Source organism: Homarus americanus, unplaced genomic scaffold, assembly GCF_018991925.1.
Source record: "Homarus americanus isolate GMGI-L3 unplaced genomic scaffold, GMGI_Hamer_2.0 scaffold5142, whole genome shotgun sequence".
Classification (NCBI taxonomy): Eukaryota; Metazoa; Arthropoda; class Malacostraca; order Decapoda; family Nephropidae; genus Homarus; species Homarus americanus.
In genome coordinates, this window is record NW_024727827.1 from 14,366 (window position 1) to 28,219 (window position 13,854).

General features: G+C 41.5%; 2 protein-coding genes across 2 annotated transcripts; one reads left to right on the forward strand and one right to left on the reverse strand.

The window, feature by feature from the left end:
- On the reverse strand, positions 1-10,243 carry LOC121865925 (suppressor of SWI4 1 homolog). The gene is made up of 9 exons (XM_042365483.1): positions 10,095-10,243; positions 8,456-8,623; positions 5,367-5,509; positions 4,833-5,016; positions 4,330-4,514; positions 3,860-4,001; positions 3,283-3,392; positions 2,388-2,629; positions 1-596 (listed from the first exon to the last, which is right to left on the reverse strand). Exons 1-9 carry the CDS (start codon positions 10,110-10,112, stop codon positions 337-339), a joined length of 1,452 nt encoding a protein of 483 aa, XP_042221417.1. The 5' UTR covers positions 10,113-10,243; the 3' UTR covers positions 1-336.
- Positions 10,244-10,620: 377 nt separating this feature from the next.
- LOC121865927 (U4/U6 small nuclear ribonucleoprotein Prp31-like) lies at positions 10,621-13,528 on the forward strand. The gene is made up of 2 exons (XM_042365485.1): positions 10,621-11,827; positions 12,176-13,528. Exons 1-2 carry the CDS (start codon positions 10,686-10,688, stop codon positions 12,516-12,518), a joined length of 1,485 nt encoding a protein of 494 aa, XP_042221419.1. The 5' UTR covers positions 10,621-10,685; the 3' UTR covers positions 12,519-13,528.
- The last annotated feature ends 326 nt before the right edge of the window (positions 13,529-13,854 follow it).

Consider the following 13,854-nt stretch of genomic DNA (forward strand, 5'->3'; position numbering starts at 1 on the left):
TTGACAATTTAGATATATTTCCTTTTACCTTAATTTATTCTTGATTGAAATCCTGACCACATTTTAGGCAATATAATCCAGCAGGTTTTGGTTATCTATTTCTGACCATAATTACCTTAAATACAAAAATTTGATCACATTAAACTACTAATTAAACGATTTATTTTTAGGGAAATCTATCAATCATCCTCATGAGTGTGGTGAACTTACGTTATAATTACTGTAGGTTATAATATTTGATGGGAAAACACATTAAAGCCTGAAGAAATAACTCAATGGATTATCTCAATTTATTGTGGTCGTTGGGGGTTGGGTGGTGGGGGAGGATCGACGCTACTAACGTTTTTTCGATTTTTTACCGCTGAATTTTTTACCTTGGGTGATTTTTCTACCTTTTAAGTTTTCTCTCCTGATTCCACTCCTCATGGCGGCGGTGTTCTTCTTCGTCTTCCTCATTCCTTCGTTGTCATTCTTCGTTTTCTTCTTGATTCCTTCCTTTGTGTTTTTGTCCGCACTCTTGAATTTCTTCCTGATGGGACCACTGCCAGCGACAATCTTCCTCTTCTTTCTGACCCATGGTTTACTCATGAACAGGTCTGGAACATAAACAAGAGTATATAACACGAGCGGCCGCATAAGATGCACACGGCCAGATGAGACGCAAATGGCCATATATGCTACACATGGCCATATAAGATACACATGGCCATATAAGACGCACGGCCATTAAGACGCGCGGCTATATAAGACGCACGGCCATTAAGACGCACGGCCATATAAGACACACGGCCATTAAGACGCACGGCCATATAAGACACACGGCCATTAAGACGCACGGCCATATAAGACACACGGCCATTTTAGCAGGGAGTATTTAGGAAAAATTCTTGTGTATATATTCCTCCTGTCGCCATAGTTTTATTAATATATACAGTACCAGTTAATGTTTGGAATAAATATAAATACAGTAATAAACAATAAATAAGTTACAACAGAAAGTAGTGTATTACCAAACCAGATAATAAATACCAAGTGAAAGATTAAGAGAGTGCCAGTCATGTGGTCCCTGGTTCACTATAGCAATGTAAACACCACCTCCCACTGAGCCAGCTAACTAACTCGTCTACAAACAAATGTATATTCATTTTATGTATTTGGCCTTTAGGACAATTATTTCTTTTATTTTTCTCACAATATGTATGTAAGATGGTGTGTGTATGTATATAAGTAAAAATAAATGAAGAAAGTTACATATATCTGCCCAAAACTACGAGTTGAAAAACAACCATAACACCTCACAGCTTGGCCCAGCAGCCTGGTGGTTACATGAGTCTATCTTGGCTACAATGCTGCCAGTGATGTTAACAGATGTAAATGGTAAAAGAAAGTTACCTGTAAATCATCATTTGTTTCAGGTATTTGTAGATTTATAAATAAATGTTGCAGGTATGACATTAATATATTGTAATGTTTGTAAGAGTTCAGAAATGGTTACTGCTTAGTTACCCCTGAAGAGTTGGGTGTCTGCCGTACGGATGTTAATCGTCTCAGGTCATCATCATCAGTACAGTAGTTATAAATCCAGTTTTTATAATAAAAATAGTTGTGTGAGGTAGAATTTAGCTTACTGGAGGAATCATTAGCTTACAGGAGACCACAACTTCACAAATATGAAGCAGGCTGATTTTTTTTAGCCAATTTTCGGACAAAAAAGTGCATCTTATATGCCGTAAAACACGCGATATACTCAAGGTTATAAGACCACGTGCCGGGGGTTATTGGACTAATCCCAACTCTCCCGATCCGCCTTTCAAGCAATCCGCACCTGGTGTGCCACCTCCCGTGACATATGAAAGTCCCTCTCTGACACATCCCTTTAAAAGTCCCTCTCTGACACATCCCTTTAAAAGTCCCTCTCTGACACATCCCTTTAAAGGTCCCTCTCTGACACATCCCTTTAAAAGTCCCTCTCTGACACATCCCTTTAAAGGTCCCTCTCTGACACATCCCTTTAAAAGTCCCTCTCTGACACATCCCTTTAATAATTTCTTCAAGTTCTTTTCTTATTTTTCAAGTCTTAAAATATTACCTTAGTACATTATTCTTGTTATTTTGTTATTTTTCAAGTTTTAAAAATATTACTTTACTATTTTTCTAACACATAATCAGATAACTTCACTCACTGTGCTGGGTCAATCACAGTTCCCTAAGGTGCTGTGGTTCCTATGTTAAGTCTTTAGAAATAAATAAGTACAAATGTTAGTTGCTCTATCAGTCAAGTCAGTCGATAATACCACATTAATTAAGAGTTCTTCACTTAAACTAATCTAACCTAATTTAAGCTAAACCTAACCTAACCAAACCTAAACATCACACAAGATACTCACCGGGGTCAGGTTCCTCTCCGACCTCATCTCTGTAATACTGAGCATCATCATCTTCAATGTCTTCCCAATCAGCATCATCAACATCCTCCTCCTCTTCCTTCCTCTTCTTCTTTGTCTTCTCTTCCTCTTTCTTCGTCCCAACACCCATACCCTCCAGACATTTCTTCTTGTGTTCGTCCTTCTTCCTAGTCTTGGCGTCCACGTTCTCCTGCTGTTGTTTTTTCCGCTTCATCTTGAGTTGTCTGGGAGCGAATGAAGAAAATTTTAGTATAAGTATTAAAGTTAGTGTTGCTTAAATGTGTTCCTCTGATGTATAACTGAGATGACACATATGGTACAAAAGAGATGACAAACACATATGGTACAATATATTACAACACATATGGTACAAAAGAGATGACAAACACATATGGTACAATATATTACAACACATATGGTACAAAAGAGATGACAAACACATATGGTACAATATATTACAACACATATGGTACAAAAGAGATGACAAACACATATGGTACAATATATTACAACACATATGGTACAATGATATTACAACAACACATAAGGTACAATATATTACAACACATATGGTACAAAAGAGATGACAAACACATATGGTACAATATATTACAACACATAAGGTACAATATATTACAACACATATGGTACAAAAGAGATGACAAACACATATGGTACAATATATTACAACACATATGGTACAAAAGAGATGACAAACACATATGGTACAATATATTACAACACATATGGTACAAAAGAGATGACAAACACATATGGTACAATATATTACAACACATATGGTACAATATATTACAACACATATGGTACAAAAGAGATGACAAACACATATGGTACAAAACAGATGACAAACACTTACTTCTTATGCTTCCGTTTCTTCTCTAACTGCAATTTCTCCTCGTCTGTCTTGGTGACAATTCTGTTGTAGAGAGTCTTACCATCCAGTAGTCCTTCCTCAATTTTCATGAGCTGGGAGGAGGAGGAAGGAAGGAGAGGGGGGTAAATAATTAATCGAGAGATGTGTATTTTGATGTTGGTACCAGTCTGTAATGCTAGTACCAGTCTGTAATGCTAGTACCAGTCTAATTACAATCCCCACAGGTAGATTTGGACACACACAATAACCTGACCTGACCTGACCTCCACAAAGAGAGAAAATAATAGAAAACGAGGATAATAAAGAGAGAAGGAGGAAGAAGAATGGGAGTGATAGGGAAGAACTAAGGAAGAGGAGGAAGGGGAAGGGGAGTGATAGGGAAGGTTTTGAATATGGGAGGTGAGATAGAGCTAACCTAACCAGATTGAGGTTGAGACTGAATGAACTATGTAACGATGTGATGGCCTTGTTTCCAGTCACCCCTGAACTATGTAACGAGGAGGATTTAGAAAAAGGTAATACAAAAACAAACCCAAATTATTACAATAGTCATAATTACCTCGAGGGATAACCTGGGGCCGAGTTCCGATAATCTGACCGAGGATTTCTGCAGGCCAAGTTTTCTTCGAGCCACCTTCACATCTGCCATGACGTGGGCTGATGGGTCATCCTCTGCTTCACTCTCGGACAATATTGCTGCCCTGGCGAGTGATTTTAGCATCGGTGTTATTAGTTAAATCGTATTAATGTTATACAGGTGTAGTTTATAATTAAAATCCAATAGTAGTGTAATTTAAGTTTCAGGGCGTCTAATAATGTTATCTAGGCTTCGGTGTCTAATAATGTAATCTTAAGCTTTCAACTTCCAATAATGTAATTTAAGCTTTTGACTTCCAAGAATTCAAGCTTACTTTATATTTCCAGAATCTATTTAGTCACTCCCTGAACTGACTCCACCAAAATACTAACTACTATACTACCCAAGGTTTATCTCACACACACACACACACACACACACACTAAACTCACTTTGTCATGAACTCAGACACATCATTATAGCTACTCAGGTCCGGCAGTTTACGTTTGTTGAACTTTTTCACCGCCTTAGAGATCCCGACAGGCACTACATTGATAGAGTAGTGCCGGAAGTCAAACAAGCCGTCGTTAGGGTCGTAGTTGATCAGACAGCAGCGTTGAATCGTGTCCGTTTTTATCTTGAGAGAGAGAGGGGGGATTTATGACAGTTTAATGTTAAATAACCTGTTGTTGTAATGTAAGACTGATTGTCTATGTTATTTCCTCATAAGGTGTATTTTAATATAGATGGTAAGGTATTGAGGTGTTAAAAAGTTCCCCAAAATTTAAATAAAGACAAAAATAATAATAAGAAAAAGATAAATTAAAATGTAAAAAAAATCCCCAAATTCGAAGTAGGAATCAAAATATGTTCTGCGGTTTTTGCTTATTTCACCTTATTTTTCACCACACTAAAGGGATTTGGTTTGGTTTGGTTAGGTTAGTCAATAATATACCTGGTTTGGTGTGATGGTTGGGAACATATCTAAGAACATTCTGGCTGACAGCTGTAGGTGCAGGTCTCCACCCTCAGGCTGCAGGTTGGTCATCAAACAAGGACCTGTTATGTACAGACCGCTGTGTACCCGATGTTTCTTCAACGACGACAGAACATCTTTACTCCGCGCGAAAACTTTGATTCTGTGAAAAAAGAAAATAAATTAACAAGTTTCCCACATATTTCATAAAAGGAAAAATTAATGCTGACAAGCTGGCGACAATTTCCTCATAATTTTAATGTATTTTCTGATGGTTATGGCAATACTGCGACTTGTGTGTCTGAGTTATGTTGTTGAAGTGATGCCACTAGTGGGGTAAAATGACACAGTATAGAGTTATCAAAGAAAAATAAACACTTCATAAATAAATATAATAATAATCGTAATAATAATGATGATAATAATAATAATAATAACCAATTACCTCATTCTGACTTCTCTTTACCCCCTTACAAACATAACATCCCGACAAAACAGATCCGCGGAACACACCTGAAGGTAAGGGTCGGGCCGTGAGGTATCCGACACACCTTTAAGTACAGACCAACGCTCGTCTGGGAGAACGCCACAAGATGGGTTATGTTCAACTGTCCAGCTACAGCCACGAAGTCCTTGATGTTATTGTTCTTGGTGTGCTGAGGAAAAAAACAGACATTTATCGCACGGTGTAGTGATGGTCTCTGTCAGCCGGGACAATTGGCGCACAGCACTTCCGGGAACGAGAGATTTCCGGGTAATGGAAAAAAATGTTCTCGGAAGTTCCAGAAATTGCCCATTGCGTCATCTCTCCAACCCGGAAAAATGTCCCCGATCCCGGTATTTTCCGGGTACTGGGAAAATTTTATCTTTTTCGGAAAATGTGCCCCTCGGAAAATCGTTCCCAAAGCCGGAATTTTCCAGAAAATTCCGGCTTTGGGAACGATTTTCCGAGAATATTTCAATTCCGACCATAGGAGAGTTCCAGGTTTGAGGGATTGCAGCTAACAGAGATATTACTGTACAGGTATTTTAGTTTTGGTCATCCAGGGAATTGGTTAGGTTAGGTTAGGTATATAGATACAACAATGACTATACTTAAATCTTACCATAATAACTAATGACAAACAAAATCTTCTAAAACATTTGAACAATTTTAACAGCATCATTTTTTAACTTAATTCAGATTACGTGAAGATTAGGTATCCAAACTGCCTAACCTAACCTACCCTAACCTAACCTACTCCTCCTGGGTAACATAAAGGAGTTAAATCATCACGTAAAATAAGGTGGGACTTCAAAGGGTCACTTAACTACTCTTTATAATAATTACATCTGAATCTTTCATTTCAAATTTGTAAGAAAGAGAACTGGACAATAAGTAAACCTTGTTCTATTAATCACGACGACTTAAAACAGACTTAAACATACTTAAACAGACTTAAAACAGACTTAAAACAGACTTAAACAGACTGTATATTTTGATTATTTTTTCTTAAAGCAATAACAACAATGTAAAACACCAAAGGTAATTGATAAAAACAGTACAATTTAATTATATCGTTTGTCTAAGTGACTTTATCTAAGCGATTCAAATTTTTTAAAACAATAATAATTTTCATTTTCAAAAGTAGTGATTATTAATGTACAAGGAATAATTTGATGATGTGAGCAATATCTTGAAAGTCGTGTTTTATATAATTTTACCCATATTCCTACTGATGCTATTTTACCGTGAGTGCTCTCTGATTGGCTAAACGTCCATTACCGGCGAACGTGAGAATTATATTTCACAGTGACTCTGACGGCATTTTGCATTTATTTCGCCGTGAGTCGATCGTTGTGTAGCTGTAAACCTAACCTAACCATATTTCTGTTGTGCAGGGAAACTTATCATTATAAAAGAAGCGACATTTACTAGAACCTAATAGAACGTAACCTAACCAACCCAAAAAACCTACCTAACTGTACCTAATAATAATAATGGTTGCCCCTCAAAATGGAGAATGGCCGGCCCAAGGGCCACCTAGGTGTGAATTTGTTTAAGGTGTAGAAGCTGTCACCAACACAACAACCACACCCTAAGTTAACGAGCTGCATGACCCAGTGTTTAAGGTGTAGAAGCTGTCACCAACACAACAACCGCACCCTAAGTTAACGAGCTGCATGACCCAGTGTTTAAGGTGTAGAAGCTGTCGCCAACACAACAACCACACCCTAAGTTAATGAGCTGCATGACCCAGTGTTTAAGGTGTAGAAGCTGTCGCCAACACAACAACCACACCCTTAGTTAACGAGCTGCATGACCCAGTGTTTAAGGTGTAGAAGCTGTCACCAACACAACAACCACACCCTAAGTTAATGAGCTGCATGACCCAGTGTTTAAGGTGTAGAAGCTGTCACCAACACAACAACCACACCCTAAGTTAATGAGCTGCATGACCCAGTGTTTAAGGTGTAGAAGCTGTCACCAACACAACAACCACACCCTAAGTTAACGAGCTGCATGACCCAGTGTTTAAGGTAGAAGCTGTCGCCACAACAACTACACCCCAAGTTAAGAGCTGCATGTCCTGTATGGTGAGCCGCTAACACAACAACCACACCTAAGTTAATGAGCTGCATGACCCAGTGTTTAAGGTGTAGAAGCTGTCGCCAACACAACAACCACACCCTAAGTTAACGAGCTGCATGACCCAGTGTTTAAGGTGTAGAAGCTGTCGCCAACACAACAACCACACCCTAAGTTAATGAGCTGCATGACCCAGTGTTTAAGGTGCAGAAGGTCGCCAACACAACAAACAACCCTGAGTTAATGAGCTGCATGACCCAGTGTTTAAGGTGTAGAAGCTGTCACCAACACAACAACCACACCCTAAGTTAACGAGCTGCATGACCCAGTGTTTAAGGTGTAGAAGCTGTCACCAACACAACAACCACACCCTAAGTTAATGAGCTGCATGACCCAGTGTTTAAGGTGTAGAAGCTGTCACCAACACAACAACCACACCCTAAGTTACGAGCTGCATGACCCAGTGTTTAAGGTGTAGAAGCTGTCACCAACACAACAACCGCACCCTAAGTTAACGAGCTGCATGACCCAGTGTTTAAGGTGTAGAAGCTGTCACCAACACAACAACCACACCCTAAGTTAACGAGCTGCATGACCCAGTGTTTAAGGTGTAGAAGCTGTCGCCAACACAACAACCGCACCCTAAGTTAACGAGCTGTATGACCCAGTGTCAAGGAATAGTCCAAGAAGACCGGACAACTCACCGACTGCACTGGCTAACCATTACCCCGGAACACGATCCACAAATCAATTAACATCCAGGTCCCCAATTACTGCTGCTGGGTAGACAGAGATAAATGGCGTAAGGAAACTTGCCCATAGCTTCACCCTGCCCGGGGATCGAACCCGGGTCCACTCACTTGCAAGGCGAGGATGCTGACCATTACACCACCTAACTTCCTAGCTGGGGGGGGGCAGTCACCTTGTCACATCAACAGAAAGAACTTAGCCAATCGCAGCACACTCACGGTAAAATAGCGTTAATAAGAACTAAGCCAGTGACAGCAACATAACGACTGGTGTCACTCCTCACCCTGAGCTTGGTGGCAGTGTTAGGCTCCATCACCTGCCTCAAGTCTTCTGTCAGCTTCTTGATCTCCCTCCCAACATTACCTCGACTAATAACAATACACTGGGGTACTCTCTCCTCTGTTGCTTGCTTGGCCCGGCTCTGGTCTCTGTTGCGCCGAGACAAACGACCCTGTTCAAGGCAACGTGGTATTTAGAATTGGTTATTTTTACATACGAGTTATTAGAGTATATATACACGTTAAATATTTCAATCTATAATAATAATAATAGTAATAATAATAGTAATAACTGAGGGATGATACATTACAATCTCTAAACATTAGGCCCTGACACGTGACAAAAGTTTGCTATACATATTTTCTCTTAATCTAACCATTTCTTATAGGTGCTGGACAACTCACACCCAAGGTCATATAGTGGGGCCCAGACAGGTCATATAGTGGGGCCCAGATAGGTCATATAGTGGGGCCCAGACAGGTCATACAGTGGGGCCCAGACAGGTCATATAGTTGGGGGCCCAGACAGGTCATATAGTGGGGCCCAGACAGGTCATATAGTGGGGCCCAGAGGTCCACAGTGGGGCCCAGACAGGTCATATAGTGGGGGCCCAGACAGGTCATATAGTGGGGCCCAGACAGGTCATATAGGGGGCCCAGACAGGTCATATAGTGGGGCCCAGACAGGTCACATAGTGGGGGCCCAGACAGGTCACATAGTGGGGCCCAGACAGGTATAGTGGGGCCCAGACATATAGTGGGGCCCAGACAGGTCATCATAGTGGGGCCCAGACAGGTCATATAGTGGGGCCCAGACATAGTGGTGGGGCCCAGACAGGTGGGGGCCCAGACAGGTCATATGGTAGGGGGCCCAGACAGGTCATATAGTGGGGCCCAGACAGGTCATATAGTGGGGCCCAGACAGGTCATATAGTGGGGCCCAGACAGGTCACATATAGTGGGGCCCAGACAGGTCATATAGTGGGGCCCAGACAGGTAGTGGGGCCCAGACAGGTCATATAGTGGGGCCCAGACAGGTCATACAGTGGGGCCCAGACAGGTCACATAGTGGGGCCCAGACAGGTCATATAGTGGGGCCCAGACAGGTCATAGTGGGGGCCCAGACAGGTCACATAGTGGGGCCCAGACAGGTCATATAGTGGGGGCCCAGACAGGTCTCATATAGTGGGGGCCCAGACAGGTCACAGTGGGGCCCAGACAGGTCATATAGTGGGGCCCAGACAGGTCATATAGTGGGGCCCAGACAGGTCATATAGTGGGGCCCAGACAGGTCATATAGTGGGGGCCCAGACAGGTCATATAGTGGGGCCCAGACAGGTCATATAGTGGGGGGCCCAGACAGGTCATATGGGGGGCCCAGACAGGTCATATAGTGGGGCCCAGACAGGCCCAGACAGGTCATATAGTGGGGGCCCAGACAGGTCATATAGTGGGGGCCCAGACAGGTCATATAGTGGGGCCCAGACAGGTCATATAGTGGGGCCCAGACAGGTCATATAGTGGGGCCCAGACAGGTCATATAGTGGGGGCCCAGACAGGTCATATAGTGGGGGCCCAGACAGGTCATATAGTGGGGGCCCAGACAGGTCATATCGAAGGGCCCCAAAAATAACCCTAACTCACCATTTTACGTCGAGGCATTGTTGTATATTATGTTTCTCGTCGTGTAGTGTAATAAATCGTCCTTTTTCTCCCATAAATAAGAATTAATAAGCCATTAATAATCTTGGTCCCTCAGAGCCATGTGTTGATGGTTATATATCCCGCTCATGTTATCGTCTACCATCTCTTTTATATCTTACTTTTTTTCCTCTATTTTAAGTTATATATCTAAATTAGTTATTGAATATGTGTTAGGTAATTAATTTATGTTTTTTTTATTTTGTTTTTTTGTTTTGTTTTTTGTTATTTTGGGGAATTGTTATATTTTATGGTATGGGTAGTTAGTGATATATCTAGTTAAATCCAGTTTATGTATTTGAGAATTTTGTTATATTTTTATTTTATATCAAAACATTTTTAGTCTATAATCATTTATTTAATTATATGTATAGAAAATAATAGTTTATGTACGTAATTATATACTTAGAAATTATTATAGATTGTATAATATATCTGTGTTGTGAACCTGAATTATTGAGTCAGTATACATGACCCTCTATGGCAGGAAGTTAATGGTGAAGAATTTATCTGTTTTATCGTTATTTCTGGACCATGTCTCTCGCTGATGAACTACTGAATGACTTTGAGGACGGTGATGAAGATGAGTTACTCTCTAATGACCTCCAGAACAGAGAGGGTGATAATGGTGAGGTTATGGAGGTGGAGTTTAAGGTCCCTATGGCCCTCAAGCCCGCCTTAACCTCAGTCCGTCAGGTGGCTGGTCTATGGGACTCTGATAAACTCAAGGACATTAAACAACATATTGAGAAGTATGCGTCCAAGCAGAGGGAATCGGATGACCTGCAGGGTTCAGTGGAGACCGATCCGGAGTATAAATTGATCGTCGAGGCGAATAATATTAATGTGGATATCGACGACGAGATCGGGACGATTCATAAGTTCGTTAAGGAGAAGTACGCCAAGAGGTTCCCCGAGCTGGAGTCGTTGGTGGTTAACCCGTTGGAGTATCTCAATGCCGTCAGGGAGTTGGGGAACGACGTGGATAAGGTGAAGAACAGCGAGGCCCTGGCGTTGATCCTGACGCAGGCGACCATTATGGTGGTTAGCGTCACGGCGTCCACCACGCAGGGGACGCTCCTCACCCGGGACGAACTGGACGCCATCGAGGAAGCTTGTAAGATGGCTCAGGACCTAAATACCTTCAAGATAAGAATCCTGGATTACGTCGAGAGCAGGATGAGTTTTATAGCACCGAACCTCTCCTGTATAGTGGGAGCGTCCACGGCGGCCAAGCTGATGGGCGTGGCCGGGGGACTCACAAATCTGGCCAAACTGCCGGCCAGTAACGTTTTGCTGATCGGGAAACAGAAGAAAACTATGATCGGGATGGCTCAGACCTCCATGTTGCCTCACACCGGCTACATTTACTACTGCGACATAGTCCAAGAGACTCCGTCCGATCTCCGTGCCAAAGCCGCTCGTATAGTAGCGGCCAAGGCTACCCTGGCGGCGAGGGTCGACAGTATGCACGGGAGCCCCAGCGGCACCCAGGGGCTACGTCTGAGGGAGGAAGTGGAGAAGAAACTGGACAAGTTACAGGAGCCGCCGCCGGTCAAGTCGATCAAGCCTCTGCCGCAGCCCATTGACGCCCCGGGTAAGAAGCGTGGCGGCCGCCGGGTGTTGAAGATGAAGGAACGGATGGCGGTAACAGACCTGCGTAAAGCTCAGAACAGGTGGGTGATGGATGGTGTCCTTATATACGGTCCAGACGGTACGAGTGGATGACCGCGGATTATCTGTCGGCTATTGTGTATTTCCGATGGTTAAGACGATGTTAAGACAATTTTCTTCTATGACGTTTCCCTCGCAAATGACTTCAAAAATTACTTAACCTAACCAATGTGATCGTGGTTCAGGCTTCTGTTACCACCTCGTTTGTGTCAGGTGAACGAAGTAACTACTGTTTAAGATGACACAATAACTCTTATTCTTGGGGGGGGGGGGGACCGACTGTATTTCCAATTATCTAACGAGGCAATTCTATTTCACGTTTTTAATTAATTTATTTTATGTCTTTACAGAATGAACTTTGGTGAGATAGAGGAAGATGCTTATCAAGATGACCTGGGCTACACAAGAGGTCAACTGGGGAAGGGCGGTGCTGGTCGTATACGCAAGATAACGGTCGACGAGAAGACCAGAGTACGTCTGTCTAAAACACTACAGAAGGAGGTTCAACGGCAGTCGTCACTGGGCGGACAGACGACAGTACGCAGACAGGTCGCTGGTACGGCTTCCAGTGTGGCGTTTACACCACTCCAAGGGCTTGAGATCGTTAACCCCCAGGCAGCAGAAAACAACAGCCAATCAAAAGCTAACAAATATTTCTCTAATGTTTTGGGTTTCAAGAACGTGACCAAATAATACGGAATTGTTTATTGTTTCCTGAATTAGAGGAATTTTTTCTTATACAGCTGTAATGTGATTGAGTGTAATGAGAGGTACAGTACATCATTACAGGATTAACCAAGTAATTCTCACCTGTTGAGTTGTTTTCTCCTGGTGACTGATCGATGAACCGGTAAAATTGCAGATTACAGCAACCAAAGAATCTGGTAATAAAAAAATGTTTTACCTAACCAAAGAATCTGATAAAAAAATGTTACCTAACCTAATCCAACCAAATGTAATACAAGAAAATGGTCATAGAAAAAGAGTAGGTCTATCAATTGAGTGTAGTGATCTAACGGTATTCTGCGGTTGCCGTTTACTGCAATATTACCGATGAAACTGCTTTACCATATTACAAAATCCTTCCCAGAACAATAAACGTTTGATTTCACCAGAATAATAAACCTTTGAATTCAATCTGTAAACCCATTGTATTTATTATTTCTAAGACAAATCAGCCAGTCTCAGTTGAGGTCATGTTAGTCAGTTCAGTGTCCTCCATGGCAAGTGTTGTCAGAGATCAGATGAGTTTTATTGTCTAAATCAGTTCACTAAGGAGATGTCCCAATCAGTTCACTATGAAGGTGTCCCATGGCAGGTCGTCCCACACAATGATAATCAAGGGGGTGTAGCTGGCCGAATTTCAACAGGTTAAAGAACTTATGCCCCCAAGATGTTTGGTCATTTCTCTGGCTAAAGACCAATTATGTAGGTGCATTAATGTAGGATTATTATATATGAAGGTGTGAGGACATTTAGATAACGACAAATAATCCTGAACGATGAATTCACGGGTAAATGTCCTAAAAAAAAATCTTGAAAATCGTGTTCTCAGTTTTGTCTCTCAGCCTTGTTTGTTTTCTTGTGTTTTCAGTGATTGAATTTTTCAGAGCTACGCATTTTTTGGACTATGATGATCATGTAATTATGTCATTAGCTAAACAATTATTGTAAATTTATATATATTATATTTTGAAAGTATATAAATGTCTTTTACTTGAAACAAATATATCTGTGTGGTGTGTGTGTGTGTGTTATCTAGATTAAGAACGTGTATAAATCAGATCAAGAATCATCACAAGAAACAAATGTAGTCACTTGTATTGCTGCTTGGGGTAAGTCTTGAACCTATTCTCAAGAACATGTTTCCAACCTTCAAGTTTATGTTGAGAATATTTCATTGAAGATACACATTTGGTTAGGTTAGGAGAGTATATTTTACAAGGAGCAAAGACGACATACTGGTCTTTTCTGTGTGTTAACAAGGTTCCCTCTTAATACCAGTAGTAGATTCTGGTTACCACTAAAC